This window comes from Pelobates fuscus, chromosome 2 (genome assembly GCF_036172605.1).
Source record: "Pelobates fuscus isolate aPelFus1 chromosome 2, aPelFus1.pri, whole genome shotgun sequence".
Classification (NCBI taxonomy): Eukaryota; Metazoa; Chordata; class Amphibia; order Anura; family Pelobatidae; genus Pelobates; species Pelobates fuscus.
Genome location: NC_086318.1, coordinates 14,187,356 through 14,201,227, shown reverse-complemented (window position 1 = coordinate 14,201,227; position 13,872 = coordinate 14,187,356). Strand labels below are relative to the sequence as shown.

Genomic DNA, 13,872 nt, shown 5'->3' with positions numbered 1-13,872 from the left:
AGCAGTGAGTATTTCCACCGGTTTACCAGACTGATTTATGGTTCCCCTTCCAGTATTGAAGGCATTTTCTTTTAATTCTCATATTTACCAATCACCCAATATTATGAGCTTTCATTTTCTTTGCAGAGTCGGTAAAGGAGTATTTTCTGCAATGAAGCTTGGAAAGACACGTCCATCGAAGGACGATAATAAAAGACAAGGTACGCTGGTTCTTCACGTGCTTGGGAGCCTCTGACTCTTGGTTCTATGCCATTTCTATAGAGTTTACTGTAAGCTCTGAACTGCTGCAGACCCAAAACAGCTGCAAAGTGACAACACCTCAAACACATGCTATGAATCGGCTTACAGCCAAAATCACTTTAAAAAGCCTCACAGGGTTATTTACCAAACGGAGAATTCAAAGTGAATTTCAAGTTTAAAGAGACACTCTGGAGTCCAAAAGTACTTTAGATTGCTTAAATGCTTTATGTATGAAGAGTGTGTCCTCTTTTTGCGTTTTACATAAAGAAACGTTTATAATTTAACTATGTTACACCCCCCTGGCTGTCAATCAGACAATCAGTTTGTTACTTCCTGGTTTGGTTAGCCCAGTGGATCTAAACTCCAGAGGCAGTAATTGCCCGGGGCACCTGCCTTGCAATGACTTCTCATTGAGCTGCATTGGGGAGTCTATGATTGGACAGCCACTGAAAGTCTGGGCGGGGTTAGAAGGGGAGGGCTTGCAAGGGCTGCAGACAAGAGAACTGCAGCTTTTACAAAATGTTTTTAGATATACCATCAATGCAAAAATACATAATTAAATGCAGGGAAGGTTTCAATTAGGGGCACGTCTGCTAATAAAATTTTTATTTTTTATATTTGGGTTATAGAGTGTCCCTTTAAGGTGAAAATAGCTGAGCTAAAAAAATTTTCCAATTTGACTATTTTTATAAATATTTTTAAATTACCCTTGAATTCTCCCTTTAGTAAAAAACTGTCAGATCAAGTCTGATAAATGCATTAAGGTATTACTTAGTGTAATGATTAGCTTGTACCAGAAGAATAATTACCCAGTGTGCAATGCTGTAAGAATTCTGCCAATGTATACAGAGTTACAATGTGTCATCCAATAGTCACTATTCAGGATGAATATCCCAACAAAAGTAATCTGTTATGGTAGCTAAACCATGTCTTGCAAAGACAATCCCAATACATTAACACTAGATCAAATCAAACTGGACTGACCGAACCAGAGAGCCAAACTGCATGTAGCGTGTGGGGTTTAGAGAACTGGACCCCAACGTTGAGGAGAGATGTGCCATCGCCTGGTGACTGGCTTATACATGTCGCCCTCCTCTGGTCATAACTGAAACTACATTTTACCAAAAAATAGAAGGACTTTGGAACTAACCCAGAATAATATGTGAAACTGACAAGGGAAATGATTGAGTTTGGCTCTTCCGTTACGGATTTTTGGTTCATGTTTCTCAAACTCTGCTCTTCTTCTCTCATTACTTGCTATAGACTGTTAATCTGAAAAGGACCAAGGATGAATTACTGCTTGGGTTCTCTATGCGCACAAAGTGTAGTTTTTTTTTTTATAGCTAATTAAACCCCTTGCTCTCAATCTATGTCAGTATTATTGTATTTGCCTCCTGCACCCATTTGCCCATTGTACCCATTCTTCCTCCTAGATTTCATGGGAACTAACTCATTAATAATAGCTGAGTATCATAGTAAATGTTGTTCGACAATATCTATAGTGACAAACTCAGGTGGACAATCGAGATTTTGTATTTGAACAATTCGATGCATGCATTAACTGAGACAGAGTATTATGGGGAAACGTCAGTTCAAGACTTTTAATGCTTTAACTTTACTAGGAATGAGAGAATGTCATTCTCGCTATATGCTTAGTGAACTGAATTAGCTCGTGATAATCTCTATAAAAAAAATTATTTGTTTTCCAAAAACGCAGCTTCAACTGTTCGCAGAACAAAAATTCAATTTATACCCATAAATGTCACTTTACTGTGAATTTTTTATGAGTTTCAAATTACACATCATATCCTGCGGGGATCTTCATTTATGTTTATCTGGATGGTTTAAAGCGAGAAGTGCTTTTTTATTTTTTTATGTAAATGTCACAATACTTTCTTAGCTATTCAGTCGGAATTCCTAAAATATTTATCGAAGTAAAGAAACGTTTCTGAAATAATTAACACAAGTTTACTTTTGTAGAACATCTATATCTCCAACTGTTATTATTCTAATACAGAGAGAGCCAATAACAGGAGCCCAGGAAGGTCAGTGTATGGCCGACATGCAGGCTAATTTCATCTCTTTGCAGATGAACCTGCGGTTCTTGAAACAGAAGACCTGGACAGGAAGGCCATCCGCCTGGGTGGGGGTCTGGACCCAGACACTATATCCCTGGCCTCGGTCACTGCTGTCACAACCAATGTGTCTAATAAGAGGTGAGTATGAGTGTCAGCAACGATTAATGGCCTGTGCTTCACTGCTACTTTGGGAGAGCTTTGCCCAGGCTGTACATCGGTCTTTATTATACGATGTTGTCCCAAGACTATAAGCCTTAGGTGGACACACAGTGGATGCTGTCTGTGGTAGGTGATATGTGCAGTGTGTGTTATGAGTGATGTAAATAAGTGCTGTGGGTGCTGTCTGTGGTAGGTGCTGTGGGCACTGCCTGTAGTAGATGTGGTGGGTGCAGTGGATGCTGCCTGTGTTGTGGGTGCTGTCTATTGTAGGTGCTGTGGGTGCTGTCTGGGATAGGTGCTGGGGGTGCTTTCTGTGGTAGGTGCTGTGGGGACTGTCTGTAGTGGGTGCTGTCTGTGGTGGGTGCAGTGGGTGCTGTCTGTGCTGTGGGTGCTGTCTGTGGTAGGTGCTGTGGGTGCTGTCTGTGGTAGGTGCTGTGGGTACTGTCTGTGGTGGGTGCTGTGGGCGCTGTCTGTGATTGGTTGTTTGTAATGCTGTCCGTGTTGTAGGTGCTTCCTGTGGTGGTGCTGCCTGTGCTGTGGGTGCTGTCTGCAGTGAGTGCTGTGTGCACTGTCTGTGGAAGGTTGTGTGGGTACTACATGTGGTAGGTGATGTCAGCATTGTCTGCTATTGGCACTGTCTGTGATGGGTGCTGTGGGAAAGATCTTATGTGAACGCTGTCAGTGGTGGGTGCTGTGGGCGCTGTCTGCGATTGGTGGCTCGTATGATGCCTGTGTTGTGGGTACCGTGAGGGTACAGATATGCCACAAGTCTTCATATAAGCATTGTTTATCTTATCATTATTCAAAGGTCAAAACCTGATATTAAAATGGAGCCAAGCGCTGGGCGACCGATGGATTACCAGGTAGGTTAAGGGGCCATATCTCACTGTATTCTTTCTGTCCTATCCATCTATTCTAAAGGCACATTGTACCTCTATCGCTATTGAAGGACTAGTATCCTTCAAACACGTAACACTGAACACAATGTACCATGCCGCCTAAGCATGGTCAAAATATCACACTGATATTCAAATAAAATGATAACAATAAACGCCAACTCCCTGTGTGATTATAACATCTGCCAGTAGCCATATTTATTCTAGTTACATTGTATTTTGTTAAAGAGAGTTACCCAGCTAGTAATGGCAAGACTCCAAGAGGAAAGCCTATCAGTGGTCCCCATTACTGGAGGAGCTTGTCTCTAAATCCTGCCTAAATAATCAGGACCCAAACTGTGTAACCCCAACATGTGCCCCCCTCCCCTATCCCCCCAGCCTTCAGCCTGGCAAATTCATTGGACATGGAGTTTATTAGGAGGCTGAAGGTTGCCACTCACCTACCTACTCCCAGTAGGTGTCTCTGTAGGCTTTTGGTGTGATGAGATCTCTCTCCATTTATGTTTAAAGGTTAGCATCACAGTGATCGAGGCACGGCAGCTTGTAGGATTAAATATGGACCCAGTAGTTTGTGTGGACGTTGGAGATGAGAAGAAGTACACATCAATGAAAGAATCAACCAACTGCCCTTATTACAACGAGGTGAGTCCGCCGTCATATTCTCATCACTAGAAATATGGAACTCTTTACTTGGAACCTGGGCTTTGATTCTGTTATTATCACTTCCCCATGTGCTAAAATAAATGGTTTCATGGAATGGTTAGTCTTCACAGGCCAACCGCTTACAGACATACATTAGGCTATCTGTAAAAACCATGTCAGTACCGATGCCCTCTGCAAGAGCACAGCCAAAAACCACCAATTACAGCACCATAGGGTCTTGGTTTCCCTGGCCATATTTCTATACTGAAAAAATTGACAGGACGTAAAAAAGAATAATGTCTATTTAATTGATACCAAGCAAATACTTCCTTCTCCCCATGATCGTAATTATATATGGGGGGGGGGAGTCTGTAAACCTTTTCAAAATATTTTTTCAATATATGCAGGGCTGTCCATCAAAACCTAGGTCTATAAACCTTTAAAAGAACCACAGAAGAATTTTTAAATATTTATTTTCCTAAAAGAACTGTCCCAAAAGGAGGTGATTTTCTAGACTCTTCTCTGATAAATTAAAATTTGGGTTTTTAAAATGTTCTCCGAAAAGACCGCGTGAAATGTACATTTCTGAAAGGTTTCATATTGTCACTAGTTCCCAAATTAGGACAATGATCTACAAGTTATAATTACCCAACTTTATGTTACTCATTTTATCAACCTTTATCAGAATGATGGCTGACCGTGTCAAGAATCAAACCGTCGGACATAATACTGCTGGAGTTATCTCTTCAGCTAAAAATAATATTTAAACCATGAACTGACATATAAAATATCCAATAATATTGATTGAAAGTAATCTATATGTTTTTTTCTTTCTTCCAGTACTTTGTGTTTGACTTTCATGTCCCTCCAGATGTAATGTTCGACAAAATAATCAAACTGTCCGTAAGTATTTGTTTGCTGTGTCTATGGTCTTGGTACGAATGCTACATGGTGTGATACGATACGAATAGCCCTTCACGTAATTTACCTCAATAAGGTTATATTCATAGTACATGTGCTCATCACCCATCATGCACTGCAAGAACTTCATCATTAAATGTCTCAGGAGATTTTGTAGCTAATTATCAACCTGGTGTAATACGCAGGTCATTCATTCTAAGAACCTACTGCGAAGCGGAACGTTGGTCGGATCCTTTAAACTTGATGTTGGAACTGTCTACACTCAGCCAGGTGACAAAAAACTTATTAATCACTCCAAATGTATTCCTTTTTAACCCATTCATACTGTGTGGTAGCCAAGAGATAAAGCCAAATGTTTATTTGAAACACCAGATGTCTATCTCACACGTAACAATAGCAAACATAGCAATTATGAGTCTAAATCACCAATATACTTTCATTAATTCTTTGTGGGAAAAAGCATGTATTTATTATTTTAATACGGATATTTGGATACATACAGAGTGACAAACCAATACATGAACACTGTACATTATAAGCAAAGCGTCTGTATTATGTGACAATGCTGACACTTGGGATTTACAGATACAAATGTGCATCTTTTATAACGCCACGTGAAGGGGAAAAATGATTTGCTTTTTAATTATTTACACAGAGCATCAATTTTATCACAAATGGGCGATTCTCTCAGACCCAGATGACATCACAGCTGGGGTCAAAGGTTATCTCAAGTGCGACGTTGCGGTAGTTGGAAAGGGGGATAATATAAAGACCCCACATAAAGCCAATGAGACAGATGAGGATGACATTGAAGGGTAAGCTCTGAGTGATGTTATTGTACACACACACACACACACACACACACAGAGTAAACTGCCAGCAGAGGTGGTGAGGGAATGAAAACATGGGATATACAGTACAAAGAAAGGGTGGTGGTTACATGGAATTACTTTCCAGCAGAGGTGGTATAGTGAGGAAATGTATATATGTATGGGCTATACAGTACAAAGAAAGTGGTGGTTACATGGAACAACTTTCCAGCAGAGGTGGTATAGTGAGGGAATGTAAACAGGTATGGAATATATAGTACAAAAAAAGGGTGGTGGCTGCATGGACTGATCTTACAGCAGAGGTGTCATTATATTTAGCCAGGAATTCCTGTGTATAATAGTCACAGAACTACGCTATATGTAAAGAGTGTTGGATGCATGGAATCACCTCCCACCAAGTATGGTAGAAATGAATACAGTAAGTATTTTAAACATTCATAGAGTAGCTGTAAGGATTTTCCTTACTCAATGAGTAATAGATACATAATTGCCAGAGAATCATTCAGAAAGGTAAATTAACAAGTTTGGGATTGGAATAGCACAATTCTAGACCTGAACAGCACAAGTCCAATGTGTAAATAAAATGTAAGATTTGAGAGTTGTATTCAGTGTGTTTAATGTCATTTCTAAGCCTTTTCCTTTTAAATATTACATTTGCCCTTACAACCCTCACCAGAAGTACACATGGGTTACTTAATTACTTTACCTGAGGCTAAAATGTATGTTGGCACCCCCCAGCCTTTTATTATAGAAATTGCACATATTCACATTTTCAACATATATACAAACACATTCATACACACAAACATCCATATACACATTATAATTACATAAATGCAGTTATACACACACTGATTTACATATACATTCATATACACACACTGATATATATATATGCACACACATTTATACACAGCATGCATATATACTCACAAACACACATTAATAGACAAACACTGATATAGATACACAAACAAACACACATTAATAGACAAACACTGATATAGATACACAAACACACACATTAATAGACAAACACTGATATAGATACACAAACACACACATATTAATAGACAAACACTGATATAGATACACAAACACACACACATTAATCGACAAACACTGATATAGATACACAAACAAACACACATTAATCGACAAACACTGATATAGATACACAAACAAACACATATTAATAGACAAACACTGACATAGATACACAAACAAACACATATTAATAGACAAACACTGATATAGATACACAAACAAACACACATTAATAGACAAACACTGATATAGATACACAAACATTCATACACAAAAAAGATATACATACAGATTTTCTGTGCATCTCCCTTCCACCTGTCACCTAGGTTGGACAAGCCCCTCCCAGCCCCCCCCAGGTTGTACCATTGCCCCTCACATATCAGGCAGGTGATGAAAACAGGAATGTGGTATAAAATGTACCCCGTGCTGTGTTGTGTGTGTGTATATATATGGAGAGCAATCATTCAGTTGTCTCAATATTTAATGAGTGGTGTTAGTATGGTTATAGTGGGAATGGTTCATTCTGCCACGTACCCGGATAGAAAGTCTATCTCTCACTGATCCATGTGGGGTCTCATTACCCGTAAGCCACAAGTAAGTAAGTAAAGCCCCAGGTGCCATTTGGAAAGGTGACGTCTCAGTAAAACATGCAGAACGTTCATTAGAAAATAAAATGTCACAATATTGAAATACACTGCACAATGAAGAGCTGATGAAACATATTGAGAGCTCAGAATAACAGCTCTGCTTTCTGTGGAAATGTAAAGAAAAGCAATTAGATTCCACTGAATTTTATGAAAAGCAGAATGTTAGACTCGCTTCTAAAGGGTATGTGTAGTGAACGGGGAATTTGGGGATCCGAGGAGGATATTTTCATTATATGGGTGTCAAAAGGTCTCCCTTGAATCACATAGGGACCGTAGCTTACACACTTACTGTTATCTTCTAACTTACCTTTTGGCACAGCACCTTGGGATATGTATTTCCACAAGTTTTGGAGAGCTATACTGTCATGATATATATATAAAATAATCTGTTCTAAAGTGATAGTAGCAGTCAATCATTTATATATTGTGCACACAGGATAAATCATTTCACTACACATCATCAAATCTATGGCAATGCCAAGTGAACATCCCTCCTCCAGATCTCTCTCCACGTTGGTTAATGCATTCCTTTCACAGATGGCTAACTTGGTGACACTCCTGCGATTTCAAAGAGCCTGGCATTAAAGAAACGGCCAGACATAGAGAGCAAACTAATTTCGAAATGGCCATTGTAGACAAGATTACTTAATGATTAATTTGCCTGCTGCTCAGGAGAATACAGGTGCCTTTGATATATTTCACCAAAACTTCGAGCAGGGAACTGTGAACTATCACATCAAACGTGACAACTTGGAAGAGGATTGTTTAATAAATTTGTCAGTGAGTACAAAGATATATAGCATATACCAGAAATAACAAGGTCTAGAGCAGATTGATACATAGGACAAATACTACGGCTATAGCATATAGGCTTTAACAACCGCATACATCCAGAGTATGCCTCGGGCGTTAACATCCAGTATCTAAAACAGACAGACAACCACTAACGTTGGAAAATTTTAAAATCAAATTAATAAAGGAACCATTGTCTACCCATATTTAAAAAAAAAAATAAAAAAATTCAAATTCATAAAAAATGGGGAAGAATTTTAAATAATATCAGTCCTGAGAATGTGATGACTGTTAAGGTTGTGCATGTTTTTGTTAATTTCATTTCTTATGATAAAATATTCTTTATTTTATATTTTTGGTTCTTTAAAATATTGCTAAATATTACTGAACCTCCCAGCACATAATTCATTGGTAATCAGTAAAATGTTAGTCAAGAAGTCAGGAGAATATATTTGGGTTTTAAATATTTCAATGTCATCAATATACCCAAATCCCTGCAGGAACTTGCTCCTTCCTGATGGGGTTCCACCTGAACGACAGTGGGCTCGATTTTATGTCAAGATTTTCCGAGCTGAAGGTTTGCCTAGAATGAACACAAGCATCATGGCTAACGTGAAGAAAGCGCTCATCGGGGAGAACAAGGACCTGGTGGATCCATATGTACAAGTTTACTTTGCAGGCCAAAAGGTATAAACCTTCAGCTGTCATACACATACACTGACCACTTCACATTGTGAACTCAACATTATCAAGCAGATTGCATATTGTAGAACAGTGAAGGCTGGATGACTTTGATTTCATTCTTTGGTATAAGCTGTTTAGATGACCACAATCTGTTAGAAAAACTTTTCCAATTGATTTATCTACAGAAGTCAACATCAAAGTATATAGGAAATTTGTGTAGATAAAACATTTAATTTAATTTTTTCTGAGTCTTATCATTTAAAAAGCTTATACACAAATAATAAATTGAGGCCTTGATAAAGACTCCTGTGGGTTTTCCAATAGAATCTGCCTAGACACCATCTACATGTGCCCGGTCAGACTTGTCTCATAATTATTGACATATTGAGAATGGTCCACCCTGGTCTGGAGGTACTATCGATGGAAATATGTGCCACTCAACTTTATGCATAGTATGGATTGATAGTTGACAATATCACACAAATGCTCGATCTTCAACACTGCAGATGAATATGTCCCTTGGATTGTCCACTAGAACCTAGAAATGCAGTGATAGAATGAAACATTTGTCTTTTGCTAAATTATGTTTTGGTTAATATTTCTAAGAGAGTACCAAGAGGCAGAAATAATTTTTTAGAATATTCAAATAGCTTAATGATCTCTGAAGACCTTGGACATCCATGATTATTTAGAACTTTGAATATATGTGTGTATTTCCTATTTGAAAATGTGATCCTCTCTGTTAATCATTTAACTCAAAATTGCTTCTTGTGTGCAATAGAAAAAGTGAGACACTTGGTGATATGGCCAGTCTTTCTCATTCATGTAGTGGCAGAATTTGAGTTATTTATAGTAAAAGCACTACAGTTTAAATAGCATGCACATTACTACCGCCCATTACTATTATAACAATGTGGCAGCCTCGCTTAGGAGCTTCCTCTGTTATACGTTGATACATTTGTCTTACGTCCATCTGTTTTAACTCTTTTTTTCTATTCTGTAAAACGTGAGTCAAATGCCATAATAAAAGAAAGATTGACAGAAAAATATAAAATACTGCCGCCCATCATTAGACTTCAGGATTCTATCGAGCTGTTCTGCAATATAGTTTTGATTCAAGAGCGCCACTTAGTGGTTAAAATAACTGATTGCACTGCCGATGTGCTATTGTGAAAAAGCAGAGTTGTACAGTCGTTTGATTGATAAAAGTGTGGGCAGCCAGACCGCATAGCTCTAGCATAGAAGAAGAATGCACACATAAGGAGAAAAGGGTCCCCACTACTGTGTCCAGGAAGGTAATGAGAATCCCAAAACTGCATAGGCATACAAAAAAGCGTATGCACACCAAGTAGCTTCCTAAATAGGCAGTCTTTACTTCATGTACAAGTTACAGCAATTTTTGGGCTCTTAGTATAGCCTTTGTCAAGCCTTAGGCTATGAGCCAAAATGTTGCTATAACTTGTTCCTGAAATATAAACTGCCTATTAAGGAAGCTACTTGGTGTGCCTAGGCAGCCAGATAGCAGACAGGGATAGAATCATACAACAGATACCATTAGGTAATCTTTGTATAGACATAGACCAAGAACAAAATTAGAATAAATGAGAGGAAAGATTTCTGGCACTTGTTTTATAAATGTTTTATAAAATTCCCAAACCCGAGTCTCTTCTTACTGGCCGCAGAATAGGTGATACTGGAAAGGGGTGTAGGGAAGCAGCTCCTTCAGGGTGCACACAGGTCCATATAGGTGTTGTGTGGTATATCTTAAAAAAAAAAAAAAAAGAGATTGAATATAGTGTCATATTTCTTCAGACTGGTGAATATAAGAATAAAGGAAAAACACTCACAATTTTCTGGAGCTTATGATCAGCTCCAGATGTATACGCCTGGACGGTATGATCCCCGGCTCTGGATATATGGGTGCTTCTGGTCCTTTTAGGGTGAATGTCCCAGGTCAATGGGTCGCTTTGGTGTCAGGAGTGGGTGTATTTATCTTCAATTGCAGCATGAAATTCTCCCGTATAGAAATTAAAATAAAACAGGATATATGTCACGGCTCCCCGCTCTTCTGCCGGCGTGGCCGCTCTCTTTATGTGCAGAGTGTCAGGAACGTTCGGGGATCCTACACACAGAATGCAAATACAAGTAATGTACACCGGACCCGAGGATGGCCGGACTAACACTACACACACAAAGAATAGTCAAATAGCGAGCCGATGTCATGGGTACCAGAAATCAGGATCAACGATAATGCAATAGCCAAAGGCAAAGGAACACAGGAGGAGGAATAGTCAAACGAAGCCAAAGTGAGAATACAAGAATACCAATACAGAATACGCGCTCTTGGGTTAAACAAGAACCACAACAGGGCAATGAGTCTCTCCCTGGTTTCTCTTTAAATACTGTGTTCACTTAGGTAGGTACCCACATCGCCAAAATGTTCTTGTTCGAACACCTTGGCGGGCATTCTTAGCGTCATGACGTCAGCGCTCATTAGCCACGTCATAAAAGGAGGCGGGTTTATCGCGGCTGGCGTGAGAATCGCTAGGGACAAGCTGAAAGTTTGTAGGAGTGTCCCCAGTACCCTGCAATGAGATGCCAGCCTGATACATAAGGTAACCTGACACAGAGATGTTTTATACTTACCTTGGTCGTGGCAAACCGCTGCCCGATCTCCTTCTGTTCCAGTCCCCAGCAAGTACGACGTTCCTAGAGACGCCGGCCTATGCGGTTCGGGTTTTAATAGGAAACTTACCTTCGCACACATCAAAGATGGCGCCAAAGTGCTGCGATGTCACGTCATAGATGCGCACGCACATTTTGGGCACAGAGGCCAGAGACAGCCAATTACAGCCTCAAGTCATTTAAACCCAAATTACCTTTTGGTCAGTGCCCTGTCATGGTTTCCACTAGCTGGTTATCCGAGAGTGTGTTCCTGATCGTGTTTTTCTGGTATTTGACTGTGGCTTTATTTTGACTTCCCTGATTTCTGGTATCCTTGACTTTTGGCTTTCCCCATCATTGTGTCTCATTCTGTGTCCCTGACCTCAGCAAGTATTCTGACTAATTTCTGGTACATTAATACCGGCCATTCCAAGGTCCGGTAAGACGTTATCCTTAGTCTTTAGGTGTGATACTATTCTGCGTGCTGGATCAACTATAATCCTGACAATATAGTGCTCTCTGTTATATATATAAAGAGAAAATAATAAAAGGAGGTATACTCACATAGGGAGAGCGACCCAGGTGTTGCTCAATCCCAGACAGCATAGGTGGTATCTCCCCCACCAGGGAATTAAAAGGATGAATCCTCCAGATAAAATCGTCAATGGTAAAATAAGGTCCAATTTCAGTAAAAAATAGTGTTATTTAAGGCAACTTAATAAACCCAATATACAGCTAAAAACACTTATAAAAACTCTAACGCATTTCGCCACAGAAGCTTTCTCACAGTGTACAAGAACAATCTAAGGCAGCATAGATGGATATGAATCATGAAATACATGGAGTTGAGTATGGAGTTAGTTTAGCAACCTCAATTTTCCCCCTAAAAACTGCCTCTGACCCGTGTCACATATGCAAGAACAGTACAGACATACCGTAGGTCTTTGTTTGACTAACATATCCATCCTTAATAAAATAGGGTAAGACATCGGTGCAAAAGAGCAGCTATGAACCGATGTGGAATGAACAGATTATCTTCACGGAAATGTTCCCACCACTATGCAAGAGGATGAAAGTACAAATCCGGGACTCGGACAAAGTGAACGATGTAGCCATTGGAACTCATTTTATTGATCTACGTAAAATCTCTAATGAAGGAGACAAAGGTTAGCCCACAGTCATGCACTCGTATTCCACCATAATGGTTTATGTTTTAATGTATTTTCATTAGTCAGTGAACAAGCTTTCCTGTGCTTTTTGTGTTAACTAGTTATTGCTTGTAATACTAATCTAATTCTCTAAAAGATCAGATAATCCAGGATACCTGCATGCTGATATAAATCCACCTGAAGTATACTCTACTACTCTCTACTGGAACGCAAAATAATTGATCTACCACCTTCTCTAAAAAGCATGTTTCGTTAAAGGGACACTCAAAACAGTGTGTCCCCTTTATTCATTTTACAAAAGGACATATTTCAATAGAAAATTGACCTTGTTACAACCCCCTGGCTGTCAATCAGATAGCCGATCCTGTTACTTCCTGGTTTGTTTAGCTCAGGGGAGCTAAACTCAAGAGGCAGCAATTGCCCAGAGCACCTGCTTTGCAGAGACTTCTCATTGAGCTGCATTGGGAGCCTGTGATTGGACAGTCACAGAACGTCTGGGCTGGGGATGAGGGCTGGTTGAGACAGGTAGCTATTCTGCAACTAATGCAAACCATAATATGCAAAACAAATTACATGAATAATTGTTTTGGGGGATATATATATATATACTTAATTGTTATATTCTTTTTATTTTTATTTTTTTTATGGAATGTTTCTTTAAGTCCTGAAACAAAAGCCAATATCCGTTTGTTTCTGCGTTGAACCTAGGTTTTCTTCCCACGTTTGGCCCCGCATGGGTAAATATGTATGGTTCGACTCGTAATTACACGCTAATGGATGAACACCAAGATTTAAATGAGGGACTTGGAGAAGGTGTCTCGTTTCGTGCTCGGTTGCTGTTGAGCCTTGCTGTCGAAATTTTAGACACAACGTCTCCTGAACTGACCAGCTCCACAGATGTGCAAATTGAAGGTGCTCCACCAGTGGCTGATGTAAGAATACATTACTCTTCCTATCTCTCAACTTTGATCTGGATTTTCCAATGTTACTGCCAGTTCCGAACCTTCTGTCAACACCCGGTGTAACCGAATCCTAATTTGGAAAAAGCTATGCGTTAGTGATAGGTTTAACCATTTCATTTAATGAAAATCACTAATTTGGCT

At 39.4% G+C, this 13,872-nt stretch overlaps 1 protein-coding gene across 2 annotated transcripts in view; it reads left to right on the top strand.

The window, feature by feature from the left end:
- OTOF (otoferlin) overlaps window positions 1-13,872 on the top strand; it is a 338,353-nt gene that overhangs the window by 256,307 nt on the left and 68,174 nt on the right. For both annotated transcript variants that reach the window (XM_063441964.1, XM_063441962.1), the window contains exons 6-15: window positions 127-200; window positions 2,330-2,456; window positions 3,286-3,340; window positions 3,884-4,015; window positions 4,856-4,918; window positions 5,122-5,206; window positions 5,592-5,751; window positions 8,753-8,939; window positions 12,580-12,766; window positions 13,478-13,701. In XM_063441964.1, coding sequence (XP_063298034.1) covers window positions 127-200; window positions 2,330-2,456; window positions 3,286-3,340; window positions 3,884-4,015; window positions 4,856-4,918; window positions 5,122-5,206; window positions 5,592-5,751; window positions 8,753-8,939; window positions 12,580-12,766; window positions 13,478-13,701 — 1,294 coding nt within the window. The remainder of the gene's footprint in view (window positions 1-126; window positions 201-2,329; window positions 2,457-3,285; window positions 3,341-3,883; window positions 4,016-4,855; window positions 4,919-5,121; window positions 5,207-5,591; window positions 5,752-8,752; window positions 8,940-12,579; window positions 12,767-13,477; window positions 13,702-13,872) is intronic.